We start from the raw sequence: 27,301 nt of genomic DNA, 5'->3' as shown, positions 1-27,301 counted from the left end.
TATTATTTAGCATAACTTCAGCAAATTACAAAACATGATTCCACTAATACATTTGAACTTTGATTACTTGACTTTCAACATATCAAATTCCTTGGTAAGTCTGATTTTTTAAGGTATAAGGGTAATCTGTTTGGTTTATATAAACAGTTGAATAAGGAGGAAAACATTTTCTGTGTAGACTAAAATAAAGAATGCAATATTCTTTTTGTAACAATATGAAATATCGCTGAACATAGTTCAAACTGATGCCTCTAGATCGCATCTCAAATTTTCATAAGTGTATTCATCACTTATTAATAAACTAAAGAAGGGCAATGAGAAAAATGGAATTGATAAAAAAAAGTCCACTGCAAATGTTTATTCTCTTAATCTTTTACATTTGATGTTATTGAATCTTGGTATAGTGCAGTTTGCGGTTGAGCTCATCAAACTTGTGGATCTTGCGGATGAAGAAATCACCATAAGGAGGAGCTACCTTTGTGTCTGCGATGTGGATCATGTCATTGTCAATGTAGAAGTCCAACTCTGAGTCGGACTGGAAGCTACCCTCTAGTCCCGAAGTTCCCTTGGTCCACACAATGTTCTTCATTTTGTGTTTGAAACACAACAGATGAATCCTCAACTCCGCAATGTTCTTTTCCATGTCGCCATTACGATCCTGACCGTAAATGAATGAAGCTAGCTTAGACAGAGGTAGAGTAGTGTAGAGCTTCAAGTAACTGAAACAAGTAGTTGTTGGATAAGGAGTCATTATATACCTTAATAGGCATTGTATGTGTTGTTATATTACAAAAATAATAAATTAAAACAACTTGCTTCATTATTATTTTTACATATTCAGTGCTTAGAAACTTAATAGATTCAAATCTTATAGTAGCTGTTAAGCATTTTTTTATTTCAATTGAATATACTATACTATACAAATAGTATTCTACTGTCAACAAAAATATAGGTATATATTAAACTGCACAGCATTACCTCCTAATAGTTGGAATCATTTTTTGTTGGCGCACTTCGTCCATGAATACATGGGTTTGGTATTTCATGGCCTCTTTGACGTAATCATCCTGAGACTGCATGGGGGGCATGGGAGGTAAGAACTTGGGGCAGGCAAAAATGAAACAGGCCTCAAACTCTTCCAAGTCACCATACTGCATCTTGTACATCTTCTCGTGATAATTCTTATCTCTCAGCACCTGCTGTATAGCCTCGTCCACACACTGAGGATGTAATACCAGACAGATCGCCAGCAGGTGGTACATCTGCTCAGTCTGCTTGTTTATCTGCCAACACAAATATTATATACAGCCAAAGTTCACAATTAAATTTTTAACTAGTTAAGAGCGGTGGTACATCTGCTCAGTCTGCTTGTTTATCTGCCAACACAAATATTATATACAGCCAAAGTTCACAATTAAATTTTTAACTAGTTAAGAGCGGTGGTACATCTGCTCAGTCTGCTTGTTTATCTGCCAACACAAATATTATATACAGCCAAAGTTCACAATTAAATTTTTAACTAGTTAAGAGCATCAATCAGTTATCCAAAACAATTAAATTGAACTGTTGAAAAATAGTAATAATATAATGAATGATATAGCAGTAAATGATTGTCACAAATCATACTTCAACCTCTTTTTTATTAAATTTGACAAACACTTTAAGGCCACTAATTAAACAGCACCACATCCTTGTTCTGACCAACAACAATATTCCATTATGATTTCAATAAAATGAAACATTTCTTTGTCAACAAGAACATTGCAGTAAGATTAATCTTCATTGTACAGAAGACGATAAACAAAGTCAGGTATGACAGCTGCGAAATCCAGCAGGGATCACTTCTGGCTGGTTTATACCTTCCAAGTTGAACCTACCACTGGGCACAGCAAAAACTGATGTGTCACTTAAATCTGGGCACCTTATGGATGTCTAGGAGCGACACATCACTAACCGCAAATGGCAAGACTCTGGGGTTGAAGGGCAATTTGATAGGTCTAGTCTACTGCGGGAGTTGGTGGAGTTAGTTACCGCCTGCCTGCTTTGACTGGAGAGGCTGGTTCAGAGCTGGCCTCCCCTTCTTCCGGGGAGACATGACTTTGAGATGTAGTGCCCTTAATTCTTCCTCATGGATCTTGATGGAAGGTGGCCCCTACCCCTAACCTTACCCATCCTGAATACCTGTCACTCCAGAAGCAGCGCTAAGCTTTTTATAGGACTAAGTGCAATTTATAAGCTTCTTGTCCTAAGAGCACGTGTCATTTACATTTGTAACTAACTTATAAGCTCCATTATGTATCTTTAAAATGTTCAAGATTGTTAAATCGCACATCATGTATGAGAAGATATAGACATACATTTTCTGAATGCAAGAAACATATCTGATAACATGGTAATTCAATGAGTGAAGGTGGTTCAGGCCAAAAGTGGCTGGTTCAAGGGTGGCCATAAAATCTTAAACATATTTTGCATAAGTGATGCTATTTCATCCTCGCCAAAACGCTGAAGATTTGGTGAGTATAATTGAATGACAAATCGTGATGACAACGATTTCACGATAACCAATCTCTCCAAGGTATTTCCACAAAGTGTCTTGGTCTGTATTGTATAGAATTCAGTCAGAAAACTGTGCATTGTGCTCTTTATGGGTATCTACACTCCTCATAGAGGACAACAGACCAAGGAGATTTGACAGTCTGTCCCTTGTACGACTTGTTACAATAATGAAGGGCTTGAATGATATGTGAGTGAAATTGTCACAACAGATGAAAGATTGGTATCCCATGCCATCCGTGAATCCCAGTAACAGTCTATGGAAAGGCAACACACAACCTCTCTTGTCAAGGTAAAAAGCCATATGCTTTTACTGTGCAAGATAGACCTTCTATTGTATCAACTCTAATCCTTATTCTGTTTGATAAGATCCTCGCACAGACCAGTGGCCCATAACGATAGGCAAAGTAAGTAAGGCTCAGAAGATCGACTTCCCCTTATTGTTCCAAAAAAAGATCACGCCGTTGTTGGACACGTGTAGTTTTATGATGGTTGAATTTATGCTATGAGGAATGATCTTCAACACAGAAGTCTACATTAAAATATTTATCAAGCGGTTAAATACAAAAGATGTTCCATGCCGACAAAGATTCTCAATGACCTCATATTGCTGTCCAGACTGGGAAAATTATAGGCTGTTTTCTTTGGGAAGTTTTATATAATTTTTGTATAGCTAGTCCTAACCTTGATCATAGCAATTTTCATTTTCTTTAAAACCTGAAAAATCATCATGAAAAACTTCAATGATAATGAAATGTAAACAACCATAAATTCAATAAAACAAATTTCTTTAAAAAAAGGTTTTAAAACTTAATTTAAAGGAACAAGTGCCTAAATAAACAATGCAACTATGTGTAAATTTATAAAGAAAAGAATGTAAAACCTGAAATAAATTTTTGTAAATAACATTCATTGTTTTTAAGTCCTTAATAAAAACCATAAACATACATGAGGCCTTTCCAATAAATACACAAACTTGTGAAAGCTAGCAGCCATGACGAAGACTATAGTCCCGCCCACTGGCAGCGCTAGTTGCTTGAGACCCAATGAGCCCTTAGTGCTTGGTGGATCGTCGAAATGTATGTTTATTTAACTAAATTCTTGTAGATTGATAATCTAATTGGTATGTGTAATAATTTTTTCCTTATTGAACTTCGTAACCGATAACCTACCTACCGGGATGGATCTCACCAAAATTAAATTTGTATGTAAACTTTTTTGTAAGCAATTTCATGTATTTATTACTACAACCTCAGACACTTCCACACTCATGTGTTTCTTCCTTTCAGTACAATAAAAAAAAATTAAAAACAGGAATCAGAATCAAGGCTATGATTATGGTATCAAAATCGGAATTTAATTTTTGGAATCAGCAACCATTGTATTTATTATTACACACACTCCTTAAATTATCACACTAATTCGAATTATTTTAGTTTTTGAACCACAGACAACGGTTAATTCTAAAATTTTTGTATAACCTAATTTATAGTTGCATAATTAATCTGTAACTAACTTGCCTAAAGTTAAGTTATTTGTATTTTTTATCAAAGAAACTGAATTTTAGCGTTAATGAGACAAAGAACAACAGAAACCCAAAGATGTGGAAAATGGAATTTGGAACACAATTACTGAAAAGATGCGTAATGGTAATAATTTGTGAAAAGTTTAAAGTGCATGAACACTAAAAAAATGTTGAGGATGTATGCTTCAAACATATAATTCAAATGTCACTGTGGTAACACAGATTTTTGTTCAATCTCACACGTTTTTATTTTGCACACATGACTCTGCATTGATCAACTAAATACATTATATATATTGAATACTTATAATAATAGCAAGAAATTTACATAAGACAGCTTGATTATAAAAAAAACTATCGTACTGATACTAACTGATAGATTGTTTCAATCACCATCTAATGACTGTTACTTTTATTTATGAACATAGTTGATATTTGACCAATGCTTTTAAAACCATGTGGTGGTCAACAAAATAAAATATTAAGTGCAAGATAAAGGTATGTATATATTTTTCTGGAAACACTATATGTGTTTTTAAGTTATTTTCAAAATTACATGTAAAACACTGTTGTTTACATTGGAACTTTGTGATTTAATTTATCGTACTTGGACTTAAGTACGAGTGAAATATACTTTTTTTTATAAAATAAACAAATATAAATTAGGGAATTAAATCTCACTAAAGAAAATACAACAGAAATAAAGAAGTTAAATACACCTTTGACTATTAGAATTGAAAATCATGTTAGATACAGACAGTGCTAAAGGTTCGGCCTTGGGTCAGCTGAGCGGGTTTAGGCAGGGTATGGATGAATCAGCTGGTGTAAGAACCATTAATTAAAAATGTACCAGAGCGTTTGGTTTGTTGCAGTCTGTATACTCATTGTTTCTGTCCTCCCTCACATACACTCTCTGCCTAAGTTAGTTGTGGTTTCACTCCCTTGCATATTTCATTAGTTTGCAGTGAATGTTGGTAATAATTTTGCGCTATCTGTGTTTCATACAGCCCTTGCTGTTTAAATAGTGAGTATATACGAGTGAGTATATTACGTCACCTGCGAGTGCTCATTTGTAAGTCCGAAGTGTACTTATTATCATATTTTTGGCAGTTGACAACTATTTAAATAGATTTTGGATGCATTCTCTTACATTTTGAGCCATTAAACTTTGTTCGTGCACTTCTAAAAGTCATTGAATTGAGTTTGGTAAAACTACTCAAGCGATTTGAGGTTATGTGACTCTTTGTCAACGTGTTTCAGTTTTGGTTCAGTTCAGTTTTGTTGTAATCTCGCTTAGAGTGAGGAATCACGAGATCTCACGGGAAATGAGAACCCGTAGCGGAGGCGGTTTAGAATTGGATGGAGTAAAGAAGAGGATCAGTGAAACTGAACCAAGGTTAACTAACCTTGAAACTGAACAATCTCCATTTGACGATGACAATCAAACGGCAACTTGTGGAAAATGTAATGGTCGTGTTTATGTTAACCTTTCAATGGTATGTGACGGTTTCTGTCATCGACATTTCCATGCCGCTTGTGCTGAGATAGATGATGATGTGTTTTCAGCAATTAACGATCTTGATGCTTATGTTAAGTGGTTCTGCTCGAAGTGTCAAAATAAATTAGATATGCTGTTTAAAAAATCAAGACTTATGGATGATTCAGTCTCATGTGAGTGGCCTTCCATTCTAAATGTTGTATTGGATCAATTAGATATCCAGAACGATAATAATTTAAATTTATGCAACAGGATGGACATATTAACTGAACAATACTCAAAGTTAAATGAGAAACTCATGGAGGTGTGCTCTGGGTTTCAGTTTAACTCTTCTACACCGTCCCTAAATAATTACTCTAATACCGATGACACTCGGTCTTCAATAATCTTGAGTAATACAGATAGGCCTAAGGGTAATAATAATTATAATAGGTCTATAGGTAACAAACCAGGTTTAGGTTTACGGTTTAGCAAACAACCTCAAATGGAAAGTGAGCCTTTGCATAACTTAAATTCTAACAAAGTAGTACAGTCTCAAACTACCTTGGGCCTTCAGTCAAATTTAACGTGTGAGAATGAAGAAACAGTTTCCACTAGGACAGAGACTAGTTCTAATGTTAATGGTAATATCCAGCAAAATTCTGAGCGGATATTTACTAATTCTAACAGAGAGTGGAAAACTGCAAGTTACAGAGGTCGACGTAGTGGAAATAACTACAAAAGTAGGCCTTACATGGTTAAACCTATAACAAAGGTGAAACAATTTTCAGCCTCGGAGACTAAGTCTAAAGAATCTGTTCTTCAGCCTAACTCAACCAGGTTTAGTTACAGTGATGCAGTAAAAACTGTAAAAAGCAATGTGGTGCACGGTACTAGACAGGTTAGTGAAAACATGTTATTAAAACCGGCCAAGAAGCTGTTTTGGTTGTTCCTATCAGGGCTAGACCCTTCTGTTAGCTCAGAGGATATAATAACTTATCTAAAGTCACTTAAGGAATCTGAAACTTTTGTGTGTGAACGACTTGAAACAAGGTATAATACATATAGTTCTTTCAAGATTGGAGTTCCTTATGCCTTGGGAGAAGAACTTATGCATCCCAATTTAAGGTTCGAAGGTTGCATTATTGGAAAATACCGTGCTTCGAGAAATAGGCCTAAGCCTACTGTGAATATCAGTGATTCTTTTTTGGACAACAATTCCCAGTCACTTCGAGCTACCTAAATGTTCCTATTGTGGAACCAACTCAACTTCAATGTGTAGACTTTACAGTGGTCCATTGGAATGTTCAGGGGATTCTCCAAAAAATGGACGAAATTATTCTTCTTTCTAACAAATTTGATACTCATGTGATTTGTATATGTGAACACTGGGAGCACAGAGATAACCTTACATCCCTAGGTATTCCTGGTTATATATTGGCAAGTGCCTATCACCGTCCTTTAGCAAAACGTGGAGGCACGGCAATTTTCCTAAAGTCTGTTCTGAAGTTTAAAGAGTTAACCCACCTTGTGAATCTATCCATACCCTCAATATGTGATGTTGCTGCAGTGTACATTGAGGAAGTTAATGTTATTTGTTTAGAAATATATAGAGTGCCAGAGCATGACAATTTTAGTTGATAGTTTTACCGAAGCTCTGAATAATGTACTGAATGTTTTAGTGAGTAAAAATAAAACTAACGCCTCTATTATTGTTTGTAATGATTTTAATGTTGATTTTTTAAGTAATAGCTTGCAGAAAAGGGTTTTAGAAAACTTGTTTGTTAGTTTCAATTTGAGGAATTCTGTGTATGATGTAACTAGACCTGGCCTATATGGTAATAGTGTTGGTACCTGTATTGATAACATAGCTGTATCTATGCACCCGGATAGGATTATTTCTGCCTTTGTGGAACTGATGGTACTGTCTGATCACCATAGCGTGATATTCAAGGGTAAACTTGATTCAGTTAATAGTTGTGGTTCTTGCTTTAAAGACTACAGTAGGTCTGAAAGTCATCGTAAAATATCCAGAGCAATTGATGATGTAAATAGTGCATATTTTAGATTACTATTAAGTAAAGTTAATTGGCTAATGTTGTACACTTTATCCTCGATAGAAGATAAGTTTGATCTTTTTTTAGTATGTTTTTAGATATTGTTGATATAGCCTTTCCAATTAAATACAATAGGGCTTGTAAAAGTAGGCCTAAAAAGCCAAAATGGTACAATGAACAACTGAGGTTACTTAAAGAGCAATGCTTGCATACTTATACTATTTTTAGAAGTACTGGTTTGGATTTTCATAGAGATTCATATAGAGCACTTAGGTGTAGATATAAATATGAGGTAAGGCAAGCTAAACTAGCTTTCAATGGTAGTAAAGTTAAGAACGCTATTAACAAACCTAAAGCAATCTGGTCTATTGTCAAAGACAGTTTAGGTGGTAATGAATGCCCCTCTGATAATAAGTTAGACTCAACTTTGTCTAGTTCTGGTTTTAATAATTTTTTTCTTAGTAGTGTTAAGTCTATTGCCCAGGATGTGCCTCAGGCAAAACATGATATGTCATACTATTTAAATAAACTAAAACTTTCTGGTGTAAATAAACATAATAATGTAAAGGAAGTCTTTTCGTTTTGTCGTGTAACTGTTGAAGAGGTTCATAGTGCAGTGTTATCATTGAGTAGCAGTTCATGTTTTGATGTTTATAATATTAATTCTTATATTTTGAAATTAGCATCACCTTTTATAGCTGAAATAATGTCTTATTTGTTTAATCTCTGTATTGAGTGTTGTATTGTCCCACAGTGTCTTAAGTTAGTTAAGGTAATTCCTTTGCATAAAAAGGGTTTAAAGAGTGACTTTGCTAATTACCGGCCAGTGTCGATTGTACCTGTTGTGTCCAAGGTTCTTGAGATTTTGCTTAATAATCAAGCTATGAAATTTTTTGAGAATAATTTTTTGTTTTCTAATAGTCAATATGGTTTTAGACCTGGTAAGAGTACTAGTATGGCTGTAATTAATTTTATGAAAGATTGTACATTAAATGTAGATGCAAAAAAATGTGTGGTTGGTAACTTTTATGATATGTCGAAAGCTTTCGACACTATCGATCATCTTATTCTTTTAAAGAAACTAAAATTTTATGGATTTGATGTTAGGTCTGTTAATCTTATGCAATCATATTTGTCTGAAAGGTTTCAATCTGTGTTTCATAATGGTTGCTTTTCTCAATATTTACAAGTGCATACTGGTGTACCGCAAGGTTCAATTCTAGGACCGACTATGTTTATTGTATATATTAATAACATGCCATCGGCTCTTAGCAATGTCTTTGTCTCATCCTCTATGTATGCAGATGATTTAGCAGTACAAATAAGCTGTTCAAATTTTAATTTGGCTAATCAGTTGTCTCATTTTAACTCAGTAGCTGAGGACTGGACTGCAGCTAATGCTCTCTGCCTTAATATGGATAAAACTCAAAGCATCAAGTTTAGTTTAAGCAACTTTGTCAGTTATAGTAAAGTTACATTTTTGGGAGTTCTGTTGCAATCAAATCTTAAATGGGACTCTCACATTGTAAATGTTTGTAAAAAGATTTCTAAATGTACTTTTATGATTAGAAGACTTAAATTATCTGTAAATTTAGATATATTGATGTCTGTTTATTATGCATACATTCAAAGCCATTTGTCATATGGAATAATTGTTTGGGGCTGTGATAATAATGTAAAAAAGCTTTTAATTTTGCAAAAGAGAGTTTTAAGAATGATATGTGGTGTTAGCTGTAGAACTCATTGTAAGCCTCTATTTAAAAGTCTGGGTGTTCTTACTGTCCCTTCGTTGTATCTGTTGAATTTGTTAATGTATATTAGGGCTAACTTAGATCTAATTCCTACTAACAGCTCAGTTCATGATTATTTTACTAGACAGAGTAACTTTCTTAGAGTTAGGCAATGTAATTATCACATAACAATTAAATCGACATTTGAATTAGGTAAGAAAATTTATAATATGTTACCATATGAAATAAAATGTCTAGATGATAAAAAATTTAAATTTAAGTTAAAATTACTGTTGATAGAGCTAAGTGTATATGACATTAAGGAATTTATTGAATTTTGCAGCCTATCTCAAAATGTATGAATCTAAATGTTTTAAGTTGTCTTTTATGTAGTCTTTAATCTTAAACTAAATTTTTTAATAAAATAACTCATGCCCTACAGTCGATATTATATTTGTGAAATGTTCTTAATATTTTTTTAGTATTAAGTTGAATTTTTATTCTTGTTCCTGTTCTAATTTGACGATGCCATGCTTGTGAAACTTGTATAAAGGCAATAAAGAATTTGATTTGATTTGATTTAAGTTAGGTGAATGGTGAATTTTGTTAATAATTTCATTGAAGGAGGAGCTCTTCTTATTGGAATACACTACTTTGTAATAATTGATGAAAGAAAAATCACAATAATTATCCAATAATTTTATAATTTGTTAGTAATGTTTACAGTTATTAATTTTCTCACTCAATGTAACAGCCGCATATGTTCCCAAAGTAGCCCAAGGGAAAACCACTACAAGCTGGGTTCAAGAAATTATATGGAGGGTAAGTGAGTTCATGGAAACTGAGACAAAATTAACTGATTATCAACGAAATATCTATAGAAAGAACTGCTGCTATATGTGGTATTTAGGAAATTCGCCAACACTTCAGCTAAGGCGGATTATTTATTCACTATCCCCCAAAAGTACTAAAGAAAAAATATAATTATAGAATAAAATATATGTGTTGCTAGGACTGTCCATGAATTTTATAAAACTGACAGTTGCATAGAAGCTTTGATTGAAAACTTAATTATGAGGAAGAGGTTGGTTATTATCAGGAAAATACAAACTTCTTGTTTAAAAAAAACATTAAAATTAAATAGATTAACTATTTACGAAGTATAAAACATGAGGACTTCTGCTGTGTGTATTGATAAATGTTGTATTATTATCATTTCATTAGACTGCAAAAAGTGAACAATGACGAAAATCTACAAATGCTTTAAAAGGATGATAACCAAAGGCCAGAAGGCAGAATACTGCACACAGGTGGTGCAATTAGATGACTTGTAAAAGGCCTCAGCTCAATCCAAATTTATCTATGAACTCTGATAGTTATTTATATGGCACCTATCTTAACATTCAAATCAATAAAGCAGCCAATTCTTACAATTGTCTTATAATTCCATTAAAAAAGTTTAATAGAATGTCACTTAATCCCAAACTGTACAATTTAATAAAAGAAGACAACACATTAAAATTTGAATTTTTTGAGACCATGTCTTTGATGGTCTGCATTTATGCTTCATTTACTATTTTGATACACGTCTATATTTATATTAAATACTGATATCCTATTAGTTAAAAAGATAATAACTAAATTTTAAGGAAGAGGAAAAGCTGTTATTCAAAAACATAAAAAGAGAAATTAAAATTAAATTTTTAGTTTGGTTACAGGTTGGTAAAAATCTGATGAAATCAAGACATGCTGAGATCAAAGATATTGTAAAACTGGAGTGATGATAAATATTTTATAGTGAACAGAACAATGAAAATCTCTAACGTACCTGATCATTCTGGTAGGATCGACTCTGGAAGAGTTGTTTGGTTCTCTGGATGTAGAGGAGGATAGAGCTGAAGGTCCTGATGGCATCAGCATAGCGTCTCATCATCATGTAAGCAAACCCCACATAGTAAGAGGTGGTGATCTGGCAAGCTGGCACATTTGAGTACTGACTCTATAAAAAGCACACAGTTTATTCATTGCAATTTACTTTGAATTCTCCATCAAAAAATCCTATATCAAAATAACATTATTTTGTATGAAAAAAAATTTATGAATTTAAGTTAACATAGAGTATACATTTTTACACGTCTTTGGGCTAAAAAGGCTCTGTTACGTGTTACCAATTAACTATTTTTTGTGTATAACAACATTATATTTTAACATGTTGACGAGTGCGCACGGCATTTGCCGTGCCGCTATGACGGTCCATACTGAGTGCCTCATTGACCAGTGACAGACTGTTAGGGAGTAAAACAAAAAAAACTTTTAAATGTTAATAAACTTGTTTATTATAGTTTAAATGTATATAAAAATACATTGTAGATTGTTAAAAGCAATAATCTCGTTTTAAAACTTTGCTAGTGTGTGATACTGTTCAAAACAAGGATATATACAAAGAGCAACCTCACATGTTGAACATTCATAGCTGGTTTCTTTTCTTCTTTGTCCAGTTCGAGTGGTGTGTTTGCATGCACACATAGCACTGCCTGAGTAGTTTTCGCTTCTTTGTGTTATTCTGGGGGAGTGGCCTTATAAAATGGCGACCTTGAAGGCGTAGCGGGTCTTGTGTCCCGCCTCCGTAAAATAGTTTTAAAAGTTATCACCAGGTGCCATCACGATACAGGACTAGCAACACTGTACAGAGACACTATTAGGAACAACTGAAAAGTTCCAAAAATCTCCGCTAGATGTCACATAAGTCAGTGAGAACGAACTGACAGTCATTAGTCTGCAACGGAAAATGCTGTGCTCCCTCATACGGGACCAAACGGCAAATGGCGTGCGCACTCATTTGGGTATGTTTTGCTGCACTCATCAACAGGTTAAAGGAAATTGTGAATATTACTCACCACAACACATTCATAAAAGACACCTTATATTAAAATAAGTTTTATATTACCTTTTTGTGCAGCTCAATGTTCTCCAAAACCTTGATGGCTTGATAGTAGTCTCCAAGCATAGAGTGGAGTCTCAACAATCCTACCAGACTGAAGTAGCCTAACATCTTGTAAAGTGAGTGACGACCAAACTCCCCGGCCACAGATTCTGGATCTCCTCCACTAGCAAACACCTATTACAAACAAACAAAATTAGTTCTACAAAACCATTACCAGCATGTAGTCTCCGCCATAGAGTGGAGTAGCCCAACATCTTGTAAAGCAAGTGACAACCAAACTCACCAGCCACAGATTCTGGGTATCCACCACTAGCAAACATCTACTACTAGTTGAATGTTAACAAAGTCTATTACTCAGAAGGACTAGCAAAATTACTCTTCTATCCACAAGATATTTTGAGAACAAAATTACCCACAGATTTGAAATTTTTATGAGGCTTCATTTGTATACGCAACATCGAGTTTAATAATGATGCATATAAACTTGGGCGTTAGCGAACATTTTTACATTGGTCTTATGGGTAGCCATGATGCCAGTGAGAAAATTACAGAGCAAACATTTAAACAAACTGACTACAATCTCATTTTAATGTGTGATAAAGATACACAGGCAAAAAATTACTTTTTTGTATTTATTGGTAAGAATTTTTTTATGTTCTGTCCATTTCTTTGAAGCTCTGTTGTATCGGTTTATTTGTTTATAGCCAAGATAGAGTTTGATGATGGTGCATGTCTTTCCTTAGGATTTGGTTGAGCATTAATAAAGTCTATAACTAAAGGTGATATCTTGAGAATAAATTGAGCTATAAACTTACAATTTTGTATAATTTGTTATCACTAAGGGTTCTGGCAAAATATCTCTTCTGTCTATTTACCATTTTGTCTATTTTCTGCTGGATATCGTAAGAATGAATTCAGTTATCAACTTGAAATTATGCATATAACATTATTTCTATATCAGCATCACCGTTTTTGGTGGCGGACTTGTCTCTTTATGAGACTTGGCTGAGAGTTTGCGTAGCCTACCATCTACAATATATTTTGAGAAAGATTTCTCCTGCAGACTTTGAATTTTGCAATAAACATTATTTCTACATAGACTAGAATGATTTGATAGTGCATATCCACCCAGTGGGACATGTGGTCTGCCATTATCCTATCTTGTTGTAATAACTCACAAATTCCTGCAACAGTCCAGTATACTTTTCATGTTTAAAGTTTGACTACTGCAATCACATTCCTGAACCTGACGATAATTAAGTATGAAAATACTTAGTTTTAACTTTATGAGGGGTGTCAGCACATAAAGATGGGTAATTCAAGCAGCTCAAAAGGAGACCAAGATTGGATGTTAAAAAATTCTGTTTATAATGTTGAAGAGCTTATAACAAGAAATTACTAAAAAGATGCAACCTGTGCTAGTTATGTTCAAAATTTTTTTGTAACTTTTTATTTATAACGCATTTTATTTTAACTTTTCATGACACCAATTTTCTTGAATACTATGAAATAAAGATTATTCTATCCTATTCTATGGATTAAATACTCCGTTTTTGAAGTAGTTAAGGGTGTAAAATACTTAATACTATAGTTTAACTAACCTCTAATTGCCGCTTGATGTTGGACTTGTCTACCAGCGAGTGTAGAACATTGAGTACACCCAGTACATTCCAGACATCGTTGTTCTTCTTGACACAATCCAACTCATTGTCCTTGTCCTGGTTGTTCATGAGGCGAGCTCGGTATTGGGAGAAGGACTGGAACTGATAGACAAACTCATCCACCAGCTCCCACAACCATTGGTCAGGCAACTCCAGTGGTACTGGTGCCTTGAAACCTATGTGCACACCACAAACACGTACACTCTTCCTGTTTCTCTGATTTGACACTACTATGGTTCTATTAGTCTAAGCATTTGTATTTATTCATCTAGTATTTTTCTCTGGTATTATTATCTTTTCATATTAACAGGTTAAATAACTTTTCCAATTTTGTTATTTGTTAACGACTTAAGATTCAAGATTTTTTAAGAATATATATATATATATATATATATATATATATATATATATATATATACAGGGTGTCCAAAAAGTCCCGGATCGGTTAAATATTTTTTCAAAATATTTAAAATAGAGCTACAAAACCTTACACAAAGTTACTGGACATAACACATATTCAGTGATCCGCTACTTCCTCAGGGGGGTGGCCTGCTAGGAGTCAGAAGAAAATCTTAAATGTAAGCATAGGTTGATATGCATATCAAATAAAAGGTCTTTATTAGTAGAGTACAGAGCTGCAAGCCCGACCTCACACGGATAACCGAGTCAAAAATGACAGCCGTTCAAAGATGGCTAGAGTTTGCAACTTAGGTTAATGTAAAAAAATACACTGATGAGCTTTTTGATTTTGACTCAAATGACTGATTCAGTTGTAAACAGTTTTGGGTTAGTAAAATTACACAATCAATACATAATTACAAGAGAAGGAGGAACATCGATACTCACCTAGGATGTAGTTGAAAAGGTCGCAGTAGTTATAGAAAGAGCGAAATCTCTGCTCTAATGAAGGACCACCGGACACACGGGCATAAATGTGGCGGTAGTACAGCTCCTTGTAGAGAATTAGGAAAATCTGCAATACAATACAAGAATTACTTAGTTTTAATATTTGCATGTTTATTTTCTTTAACATCAGTGGTTTTTTTTTTTAGTCATGTTAGATTTATTTGGTTTGAAGTTTACTAATAATGGTGAGTTAATTTTGAATTACGGAAAAATGTATCAATTTGTACAAAATCCTATACTTAATATTTAGCAAGATAAATTATTGAAATCTGGTGTAGTTTCTATTTTTAAACTTTACTTTTATATTTAGTGATCTGATAAGTGCTTACTATTTTTTTAATACCACTCAAAGACGAAATTAAAAAAGGTTTTAAAAGATATTTGTTAGTATTCTGTATTATTTATTACACAAATAAATATTTTCTATAGTTATTATAATTTAGTACAAAAATGAACAAACTATCATTTATTTCTTAACATAACTGAATGTTAGGGGGGGAATAAAAAGAAATATATATCCAGCACTCTATGGGTTAAAAATACCGTATATTTAAGCTAAATACAAAAATTGCCTCCAACATCCAGTACACATTTTATCACCACTGGATAACCGAGATATTTAGTCCATATAATGATTGACACCTGAAAAATGTTAATTAAAACCTGTTACTATTTGCAATAGCTAGATACGTACTGGATCATTATCAACAATGTGTCCAACTTCTTCTTCATCAGGCCAAGCATGCTTGTCAAAGAACTTTTCAGTGAGCTTGGGGAATCTGAAAACAACAAAGTCTGGATGAGTTTATACTGTGATTTAGCGTGTGTGTGTGACACACACACATATATATATATATATATATATATATATATATATATACACACACAATATATACACATAACATATTATAGTGGTAATAAATATAATTGAATAACATAATACAACTATAATAAATAATATTCGTATGCGTAGTATATATGAAAATATATAGAAGATTCAAAAAGAGCACCGATGTTGATAAAGCTGATAAAATTTCGTTTATCGGTCAGCAACAATGTTTGATATTGTTTCTATTTTTGGGAACATTCCGGTTGTTGACACAGCTGGTATTTCTCTCATTCTTGCATTCTGTGTCTAACCATGAAGAAGTTTACTTGTGTGCAACAAGTGATAATCGTCAAAATGTTTTATCTTAGTGAAGAGAGTTATGTAGCTAATGTCAGGTAACTTAAGTTACTCTAAGGTGTAATGAAGCAACGAATGAATCAACAGTTCACAGACTTGTAATAAAGTTCTCAGGGATGGGTATTCATGATGTATTCACATTTATTTCAAAATTATATTTATCCACTTTAAATCTTTCTCTTTTCATGATTATGTATTTCTCTTATTTTCAATCACATGTTTTGAAATTCCTATTTATTTATGTAAATTTCTGTTTATTTAGATTAGTTTTTTTTATATTACAGTATACTAGCTGTTTCCCTTGGTTTAGCACGCTTTTTGTAAGCTTTGCCCGTATATGATTACTTCTGGTTCAAGTGAATTATATTTCCAATAGACATAGACATAGACATTTTCTTTATTTGCAGTTTCGTCAAGAAATACAATGGCGTCAAACATTTTAAAAATGAAAAGAAGAAGAGAATGGACAGTTTTCAGTTCTTCCATTGCAGGAACTCTTCCAGCGTATAAAAAGGTTTGTCGATCAGCCATGCTGTCAGAGCAGTCTTCAGTCTTGTTCCCGTTAGGGTCCTGAGTTCATTTGGCAGGAGGTTGTGGAGTTTTCTTCCCATATACGCTGGTGTCTTCTCGTACAGTGTGAGGTGATGGCGAGGCATTGTGTAGTGTGTGGCATATCTGGTGTTGTAGCTGTGGATATTTGAGCCTTGTGGGAGGGTTCCTGCATCAACATACAACACTACTTCTTTTATATAAAGGGAGATGACAGTCATTATTTTTAATGTTGCAAAAACTTCTTTGCATGAGTCTGTAGAGTTTATACCGGCCAGCATTCTCACTGCTCTTTTCTGCAATACTAAGATGCGTTTTGTGTTTGTTGCTGTTGATGCTCCCCAAACAGCCAGCCCATATTGCAGGTGTGACTGAAAGAGCGCATAATAGGCGATCATAGCAGTCTCTAGACTACCTGATTGTCTGATGCGCTGTTAAGGCATCTATATGCCGAGACCAAGAGATTTGGTTGTCTATAATTACTCCAAGAAATGCAGAGTATTCTTCCAAAGACACACCAGGCACAGTTTGAACCAAGACCCTCTTCTCCCGAAAGCCAGCTGCTTGGTTTTGGAAACATTCACGGCAAGATCGTTCTCATGGCATTATTGGTAAGCCATTTCCAGTGCAATATACGACTATACGGCGAGTTCATCTGGTGAGTGTTCAGCAAGTAACAGCGTTGTGTCATCCGCATACATTACAGCTTCACAGTGTTCTCCCAAGTACCGCGGCATATCGTTTGTAAGGAGTATGAACAACACTGGCCCCAGTACCGAGCCATGCGGCACACCCCTTTTTATGGGAAGAGGGTTTGATCTTATAGCCTGTGAGAGCCCTCTATTTATTTCTGTCAGCTCTACCACCTGACTGCGGCCCTCCAGATAACTTTTGAACCACTTCATAGCAGTACCCCCGACACCCAAACTTCCAAGCTTGCCAAGGAGCAGACTGTGGCCCAGGCAGTCAAAAGCCTTACTAAAGTCCAACATAATGCCTGTAACCAACTTTCCTGATTCCAAGTTTTCAACAATGAATTCAGCTAGAGCAATGATGGCTGATGTTGTAGAGCGGCCTTTAAGAAATCCATGCTGTTTACCTGTCAAGAGGTGGTTAGTCTCACAGTGATTCATGAGTCTTCTGAGAACCACTTTCTCCATTACCTTGGAGAATGTGGGGAGCAAGGAGATAGGCCTGTAGTTACTGGCTTCCAGTGCACTTCCTTTCTTTAGCTTAGGGTAGACCTTAGCTTGCTTAAGTGCTGAGGGGAAAAGTCCTTGTGTCAGGGACATATTTACAACATGTGTCAGGGGTGGTATTAATTCAGTACTGCAGTGTTTTAACAGTTTCGCTGGTATATCATCAATACCAGAGGATGTTTTAGATTTTAATTTGTTTATAATATCATTGATTTCTTTCTCATTTGTGAGAGGTAAATGTAGAAAATCATGATTGGTTTCTGCTATTGTAAGATTTTCCCTGTCAAAGGTAGGGTTGTTTCTAATTGTCTGATCAGCAATGTTAGTAAAAAACAGATTTAGATGGTCAGATATTTCTCTAATATTTTCTGTCGTTTTGCCATTAATACTAAGTTGAAATTGTTTGCTTGTAGGTCCTTGTATTTTACGTTGTCCGTTTATTACTTGCCAGATAGCCTTTGACTTATTGCCTGATTGTTCAATATAGTTTTTGGACGCTTGCTGTTTAAGAAATCTGAGTCTGAGGTCATATTCTTTTTTAATTTGATGTGCTTCAGTCTTATAGTGGTGCTGCCCTGTAGTTTCATAGTTTGTAAGACAGTTTAGGTAATCTTTTTTAAGTCTGGAAGCTTCCTCATCCGCAAAGATACAGCCTTTTTTCCCTTTCCGAATTCGGGTTTTTTTTTTTGGACAGGCATAGTCCATTGATGTAGTTATGGTATTAATTAGAAAGGTGTATGCTTCGTTGGTTGTTTGAGCTCCATAGACATTTTCCCAATTTTCATTATGTAGCAATGCCTTCAGTGTATTTAAGTTTTTTTCATTCATGATTCTGGTCATTTTGCTGAGAATAGTAGGCTTGGGTATTTTGATGTTAATTGTGCTCATTTGTGCAGTATGGTCTGAGATGCCTGTCATGATGATTGTTGTAGCCATGTCAGTTGCAGAGAGATTCGAGCATACACAGTCTATCGATGTTTGACTAGTAGGAGTAATTCTAGTTGGGGGGAGGTTCATTCTCATGATATTATGAGTGTTTAGCATCTCACTTAGCATTCTACTATCTCTGTCCTGTATCATGCTGTTTACATTTATGTCTCCCAGTATGACTGTAGGGCACTTCTCTGCTTCCACCTCATCCAGTATCAATGAGAGTGTTTCCAGTCCTGTTTCCAAGTTTTCGCTGGGTGATCTGTAGACACCAATGATGTTGAGATGTTGTTTACCTAGGGTAGTTCTTATTACAGCTGCCTCACAAATGAGCTCTTTACAACATTGTGAGATGTCACAGGAATTTGTTGTGTCAGTCATTGTATTATCAACAAATATTGCCACACCTCCCTTCCTATGTTCTATTCATAGGAGTACCGAGTTTGTCTTGTTGCCACGATCGAGAAAATCTGTCAAAGGTGTATGTTTATAGCCATTGTACATATACATACTTTATTATAAAGTGGTCTAAGACTCAAGCTTTAAGTTGAACCAGAAATTTATTTTTAAGACAAAAATACATCATAACTTAGCACCTTCAAATAGTGTTTGGCTATTTAATATACATAACTGTCTCATAGTTGCAGTCTATAATGTGCAGGCGCTTTAAAAACTTTTTTATCTTTTGCAGCACTGCCTGGTGACGAGTTACATCAATGGGCATAGCATGTAAAACTTCGTGAAAAACTATATATACATACAGACAAACATTCATTTATATATGTATTATACTTTCTAATCCTTTTTGAGAATGGCACATGCCGAAATATGAACTGAAATTATTAGAAAAAAAGTCTACTTCATGTTTCTTGTGAGCACTCATGCATTTATACAACCCAAGTGAACACGCGCGTGCGCGCACGCACACACGCGCACGCACACACACACACACACACACACACACACCCTGCCGTCCATCTATGTTTTAAATGTATTGTTGTATGTTAAAGATAATTTATTTAGACTTAGCAACCAAAGAGATGTACATAATCATTTTACACGCAATAGAAATAACTTAATAACTCCTAGATGCAACTATACTAGTACTCAATGCAGCTTTCAATACCAGGGTATCAAGCTTTTCAATGCTCTACCCATGCAAGTAAAGATCATGAGCAGGACTAATTTCAAAAATACCATAAAATGTTGGTTGTTAAAATCTGCTATTTACAGTGTCGATGAGTTTTTTCTTGTAGTGCAAAATCTCACAAGCTAGTTTAATGTATCATTATTGACGTTGTTATATACATTCTTTGTATCCTGACAATAGACGCTTTGATTTGATTTGACGCACACACATGCAAACTCTACCTGGCTTTCAATTTGGTGCATTTATGAAATCTTTTAACACACTCAATGCGGCGCGCGGTCGGATCCGGCCGCGCCAGACGTCGCGCCAGTGCGGAGCGGCCGGATCCGACCTCCTCCACTACTCTGTTCGTTGTAGCCAGTGCGAGCTCAGCTTTTGCTCAGAGACGGTGAATTTTTGTCAGCGTGGTGCGTAGCCATTATAGTACTGCAAACATGTTACAGTTTTCGCGTTGGACATTTTGAACTTTAATCAATGTGTGTGTAATCCTAGTGTATGTTTTGACTGTGTGTTGTGATTATTGTACAGTTATTAGTGAATAAAAATAGATACAGTGTGAATGTACAAACTTCAATTAGGTTAGGTCTGTATGGAGTTTTAGCGGGACTTTCAGTGCGATGTGGGGAGGGGTAGCGTGAGCCGGGCCAGGTTGTGCAATATTGTATAACTATTTTTCTCGTATTTTGTGCCCTGACTGAGTGTTGGTATTTTATTAGAATGGCATCCACTTCCAGAAATATTGACACTGATAATAATTCTGATAACAGTGACTTTGGAAATGATACTGACGAAACAAGTGCAGGTGAAAATAGCGATAACTCAGACGCTGAGGACGAAACCAGAGTCTATAACCCAGTTTGGTCTCCTAACACTGCAGGTCTGCGTGAGTTTCCCTTTACGGAGGAAAATCGGCTAAAAGTTCCTGTACCAGGTAACAACAAACCTATCGATTGGTTTTTTTTAATGTTTGATACAATTCTTTTGGAGAACATCGTGAAAGAAACAAATAGATATGCCAGAGAAGTATTTTTTAGACCAAATCTACAGCCCAAATCCCGCATCAACAACTGGCGCAAAGATCTCACTGTGGAAGAACTAAAGATATTTATCGGAATTCTTTTTCACATGGGCACTGTACGTGTAAATAGGATAAACGACTACTGGAAAACAAGCCGATGTTTTAATTTTGGTGTGGTAAGAGAGCAGATGAGCCGTGACCGATTTCTACTTATTCTAAGGTGCCTCCATTTTGCAGACAATGCGAAGAGTACTGACGACAGACTATATAAAGTTAGACTACTGGTAGACTATTTTAATTCCAAGATGGATGCCTTGTATTATCCTTGCCGAGAGCTTTCCCTTGACGAAGGCATGATCCTCTGGAGAGGAAGACTCGTTTTCCGACAGTATATCAAAGGAAAACGTCATAAGTACGGGATCAAGGTATATTCTCTATGTGAGCCCCATGGATTAGCAGTAAGATTGACAATCTACACAGGCTCGGATGGTGAGCTATCAGGCCATGGACATGCGACAAAAGTAGTACTTCATCTAATGAGGGGAAAACTAAACAATGGCCATGCTCTCTTTATGGATAACTACTATAACAGTTTTCCTCTGGCATCAGAACTTCTGTCTCAGAAAACGTACTGTACTGGTACATTGCGGCTTGATAGAAAATATTTACCACACGAGGTGAAGAATGCAAAACTAAAGAAAGGAGAGACAATCGCAGCATATGCGGAAGGGATAATGGTAGCAAAATGGAAGGACCGAAGAGTTGTTGCATACCTCTCAACAGAGTTTGAAAATACAATGGCAGTATCAATCAACAGAAGGCAAGTACAGAGAGAAAAGCCCTTGCCAATATTGCAGTACAATGCAAATATGAAAGGGGTAGACAGAAATGACCAACTCATGTCTTATTACCCAATGGAACACAAGTCATTGAGGTGGTACAAGAAAGTGTTCATACACTTTATCCAGATGGTAATGGTCAATGCATATAAACTTCATAATTTTGCCAATGAGGACTCAAATCTTAGTTTGTATGACTTTCGCCTTGAAGTAGTAGGGGCCCTCCTTCCTGAAAAACAGCAAGCAGTTCCGGTCCGCCCCCCGAGAAATCCGACGCATGTGCTATCAAAGACCAACAAAAGAGATGCTAATGGGAGTCATATCAGGGTCCGCTGTAGACTATGCCTCGAGGAAGGAAGAAAAAATTCCAAGTCAATATATTTTTGTGCTCAGTGCCCTGGCGAACCAGCCTTGTGCCCAGTTGGGTGCTACGAAAAATACCATGCACCAAAGTAAAGAAGAACGTGTCCGAAGGCGTTGTAAATAGTGTATAAATGTGTATATAAAATATTTAGTGATAGTTATAGTAAAAGTGTAAATAAAACACGTTTTCAAACAGTGTATGAAAAAAACTGCCAAAGTCGTGCGCGCCACGTCCCGCGCGGGTGCTGCGCGGCCGGATCCGACCGCTCACTTGTGACGTCACAACCACCAAGCCAAAAGCACTTGAGAGGCTGAAAACTTCATATTGAGGCTTCTATACGTCTATGGTAAGTAATCACACTACAATAAATTTTCAGCACCGCTAAAAGTATTAATATTTTTTTTCAGCAGTCAATGTGTTAAACAGATGTTTATGTTTTATTTATTGTATCTGTTATTATTATAGATTATAAATTTTCGAAAACGTGTCGTTGAATGGCCCAATCAAGGGAAGAGGCTTGTTAACAACAATGATTTCAGTTCTGAGTCATTTACTTACATGTTCACGACCATAACATGAGGTGAATTCTAAAGGTATATAAATATAAGAAAGCCAACTAATAGAGTAAACAACTTAATGTATTTCGAGATCATATATTATGATTCAGTTTTCTAATATTGTAGTAGAAAATGTGTTGGCAACAACTAAAATATAAATCTAAGGTACATAAGAAAAGTTTCAACCTTGTATGAACACTATGTATATTATCAAATTTAAACTTACGTGTTCTCGTACATATTCTGAAGATCATCAATCAATCCTTCATTTAAGGCATTACAAAAGTACAACAGAAATTTTTTCACAACTTCTGGCATTTTGTAATGTCTATCGTATTCAATATCTCTTTGAGGGTCCCCTGTGTGCAAGTCTCCATACTCATACTGGCTGTACTCATAGTTCCCATATCCCTAAAATTAAACATCACAGTGGCATTACATTGCTCACAATATCAGGCATACCACAATCTAATTTTTATTAACACTGAACAATCTGATAATTGACTAACAAAAATTAAATATATGCTTATTTGATTACATTTTACAAATTTATATCAACTATAAAACTGACTGTAAAGAATAACATTTTAAACCAATTTACTGTTTTTCTTTGGGTCCTGGCTTTTTCTTCCAACGTTACATTGATAGTTATTCAAACATAGTACAAATTTAACACTCATAGGGAAATGGATCCATTGGATTAATGTTAGTGTAAAGCTATATTAATCTATAAATACATAAATGATAAATTAAGAACTTGAAGCTGCATGATAAAAATCCAAAGCTTGCAATTTACAAACCAGAAAAAATATTACCACTCAACAACTCAATAGACCTATCACAAAAAGAATTATAATATCTTATTTCACTGTTACGCTCTACTGTATTTTACCAGTTCTTGCTGTTATAAAGCATGGACTGGGGACAGTTAAACTTACTGAATATTTACTCACTGGAATTGCTATGTTGATTTGTGATAAAAATTGCAATAATCAGGCTACTTACAGAAACTCCTCCTGATAAATATCAAATTTGAAAGAACACAAGTTGTAAGTGATAATTACAATAGAAACATAGCTTATTTTTTATTACAAAAAGTGTTTGTGAGAGGAATGAAATTTTCTAACATTATGTATAACTATTCAAGCTTAAATTTCTTTACATATAAAGCACATACATTTTTTTAGAGAATTTTATAAAGAACAAGAGAAGTAACTGTACTAATATATGGATTGCGTTGTATTATAATCATTTTCTTGTAATTTTTTGGATGGAAATTTGTACAAATGTAAAATTCTGGTGTTTAATCATTAGGTTATAGATATTAAAGAATTAAATCTTATATAATATTCAGAATAGGTAAGTTTAAATTATTTTTGGATATAAATTAAAATCTACTTTATAATAATGAAAGATATGTTGGGACATTGGAAAACAGTCTACGTTCAGATAATATTCTACTTATTCTAATTCAAACATAAATTATAAGCTTGATTGTGATTTTACCCCACATCATATTGTTTGTAAGTATAAATTTCATGTAATATATTATCAGTAAACAAAAACTGACTAAACAGATCATACAAATTTATGAAGAATGAACATTGATAATAAGCAGCATGAAAGACATTAGTTGGTGGAATAACATAAAAGGCACATGCTGTGAATCAGCAAAACATCATGGGGTGTTGCTGAATTTTTAGTAATATTGGCAACAGCGCATTATCGATCACAGCTAGTGTATCGACTTAGTCTGAATTTTGTCATACAATGTGAAAATTCAGTTTCTAAAAATGTGACTTACTATATATTTTTAATCAAAGTAACTATGATTTTGTTTAATTCCATGAATTAAATAATGGCATGTGAAATTCACCACTATTGAGGTAGTTAAATATATAATAACTAGAACACGTACATAGGATAAGAGTTGGATGCTCTGAAGGCCTTTTGTATTGGGTATTGTATTTGAATAACCATATTGAATGAATTATGGCAATTATAGTTATCAGCTGTAAGAACTACTCTACCATTGGATATTGTTCAATGAACATCTTTCGTACTGCACATTATATATTGTAACAATTAACCCTCCATCAGGCGCTCACGGAGGTTTCCTCCAGGTTAGCGAATAATGGATATCATAGTCGTTTAAACAGTTTTTATTAGTTTAAATATGCATACCGATTTAATTACAATTTGTAATATATTCATTTTTAGAAATTAAATAAAAATTACTCTCTTATGTAATAAATTTTCCAAATAAGAAATTCTAAATCTAAAAAAATTTTATTGTATAGTAACAACATGATTTATTTTAAGAAATAATGCAATTAATTGTAAAAATGTTTAACCTGCTGTAATAATATATGGAAATTAACTTAGTTTTTAACTTCTTACAAAAATAACATAATTCAATTCTTGAGATAAGCTATTATACAATTGTAATTTCAATTATTACTCTGAAATCAAAATTTATTCTTTACTAAACATTTTTTTTACACACTACACAAAGTTTCAAAACATTTTCCTTCCTTATAACGACAATGTTCACTCCATAAACAGTATTGAAATGTTCCCTAGCACACTGGTCTGTACTGACAAGTCTCTCGTCTTCATTCTCCATTTCGCAAAATTCAAAAAAATATATTGTAAAACTTAAAAAGAAACCATCACAGGTCACACGGATTATTACTCCATAAAAACTATACACAATAAGGCGCTCACGGATATTTCGTCCAAGCACTACAAACACAACATCGGGCGCTCACGGAGGAATCGTCCAGTCTCGCACGGAAGTAAACCTCATATTGACAGATTTTGACAAAGATAAGCGGGAGGCTATTGTTTCGCTTCCCCGAAAGATGCTCGTGAAGTACACTGCGGGAAACTACTGCCAACATCACAAAAGTAGGTACTTTGGGATTATACCGACCACACCAGTATGAAGAACACAAAAATAGAAATTTATAGAAACAAACATGATAGAACGAAAAAACAACTCTTCAATTACAAAATTACAAACTTACAAGCATTTCCAGGTATTGTGATCGGTATTGTTGTCGCTGTTATCTTATCTTTCTCGAGAATCCTGATTACGGCAGGCCGCGCGGCATCACGTGATTTGCACGGTACATAATTACCTTTCCATTACAATTCAATTTATATTTCTGATTAGCCCCTCTAGAATTTGATATTTTACTGATAGGTACTATCTCGAGGGATGTTTTTCTTTCGTCGACATCAGCGCGGGCTTCGGCAGCACCTTCGGAGGCCGGAGGCACTCGCATTTTGGGTGGCGGAATGTGATCAAGAATAAAAACAAGTTTTGAGTGTTTTTTAAATAAAGAGTTTAGTTTGGTAAATGTTTGTTTTTGTTGAATTTTTGTGTTTGGAGAAATGTAGAGGTAAAACACGGAAGTACAACAAAGCGATGCACCAGCTGAACGGGCGGCGAGACTCTGCAATCACGTTATCTACTAGACGCTCGACTTTGACCTCTGTCTGAGGATGGGGAGGGGTTTGCGATAAGACAATTCCTGTTTTATATTGACGAAATATTGTTCTACGCTAATCTAGTAATCAGTAGAAACGAAATGTGAAATAACGATTCATGTCTGGGTGTGGTCGGTATAATCCCAAAGTAACCAAAAGTAGAACTATTTTTTAACTAAGATTAAATTTATTATAACTAAGTAATTTATTAAGGTGTTTTAAGGAAAAGACTAAATGAAGTCAGAGAGTTAAACATTAAAACTACTATAAAAATTGTCCTCCTCCGTAGTCTAATGGTTATTCTAACCGAGAGATCATGGGTTCAAATCCCGGGGAGGTCCAATCAACTACTTTGTACTTTAATAAAAAACCAGTGCACTTTGAAGCCAGCATAGCTGACGCTTAAGTTAAATGAGATTTTAAAAAATACTATAAAAATTGTATAAACATAAATTTTATTATAGCAAATTTTTGAAACAAATATAGTTCTGCATAAATCAGTCTTAATGTTATTGATATTAGTAAACAAATGGATGTGTACTAGGAATGAAATGTTGAAATCCTAAATAAAGGCTCTTGACTTCCAACCCTGCCCAAGTTGCCTATCTATAGGATCTTAGCAATTTTTGACTTCACAAGTTGGGCTGATAGGCTACATAGGCTCTTGGTTAAAAGATTATATTGGCCAGCAGTAACATGTTAAATTAATTTTCAACAATATTATTATTCTGATAAATTAAAACAGCTGGCAATGATTATTTATGAATACGAATAGATCCAATGTTGTTCAATAGTTTATTTCTAAGCAATAATTGATTTGATTGTTTTGGTGGCGGCTTATTATACTTCAGCACTAAGGAAACTGAAATATTTCAGATATAAGAGTATAAAGAATATTTAACAATAAAATGCGCTTGTTAGCAACACCAGTGAGGTTATGGTAGTTCTAAACTAATGTTTGAAACATTAAAGACTTTAAATGTATTTCTTTACCTGATCGTAGTCTTCGTAAGAATTCATGATAATTAAAAAGTTTGCTAGAGCTTATGCGTTACACAATTTACTAAACATTAGTAAAACACAACACGTGATTTATAATTCGTACAGAAAGCTCCAACTAATAACGTAATAACGAAATGGAACGTCAAGCAAAGGACTACA

The 27,301-nt window shown here is 34.5% G+C and overlaps 1 protein-coding gene across 1 annotated transcript; it reads right to left on the bottom strand.

The window, feature by feature from the left end:
• Positions 1-343: 343 nt before the first annotated feature.
• On the bottom strand, positions 344-27,301 carry LOC124359459 (eukaryotic translation initiation factor 3 subunit L). The gene is made up of 9 exons (XM_046812212.1): positions 27,134-27,301; positions 22,872-23,056; positions 15,548-15,632; positions 14,794-14,920; positions 13,888-14,123; positions 12,290-12,460; positions 11,171-11,341; positions 979-1,283; positions 344-719 (listed from the first exon to the last, which is right to left on the bottom strand). Exons 1-9 carry the CDS (start codon positions 27,158-27,160, stop codon positions 386-388), a joined length of 1,641 nt encoding a protein of 546 aa, XP_046668168.1. The 5' UTR covers positions 27,161-27,301; the 3' UTR covers positions 344-385.

The sequence above is a fragment of the Homalodisca vitripennis genome, chromosome 4, assembly GCF_021130785.1.
Source record: "Homalodisca vitripennis isolate AUS2020 chromosome 4, UT_GWSS_2.1, whole genome shotgun sequence".
Classification (NCBI taxonomy): domain Eukaryota; kingdom Metazoa; phylum Arthropoda; class Insecta; order Hemiptera; family Cicadellidae; genus Homalodisca; species Homalodisca vitripennis.
This window is presented reverse-complemented; position numbering and strand designations above follow the sequence as displayed.

Coding starts and splice junctions, on each gene's coding strand:
- LOC124359459 (XM_046812212.1), bottom strand. CDS start 27,160: ATGAATTCTTACGAAGACTACGATCAG. Junction 23,057..27,133: donor CTTACGAAGACTACGATCAG/GTAAAGAAATAC, acceptor GTTTAATTTTAG/GGATATGGGAACTATGAGTA. Junction 1,284..11,170: donor GATCCTACCAGAATGATCAG/GTACGTTAGAGA, acceptor TTGTGTTGGCAG/ATAAACAAGCAGACTGAGCA.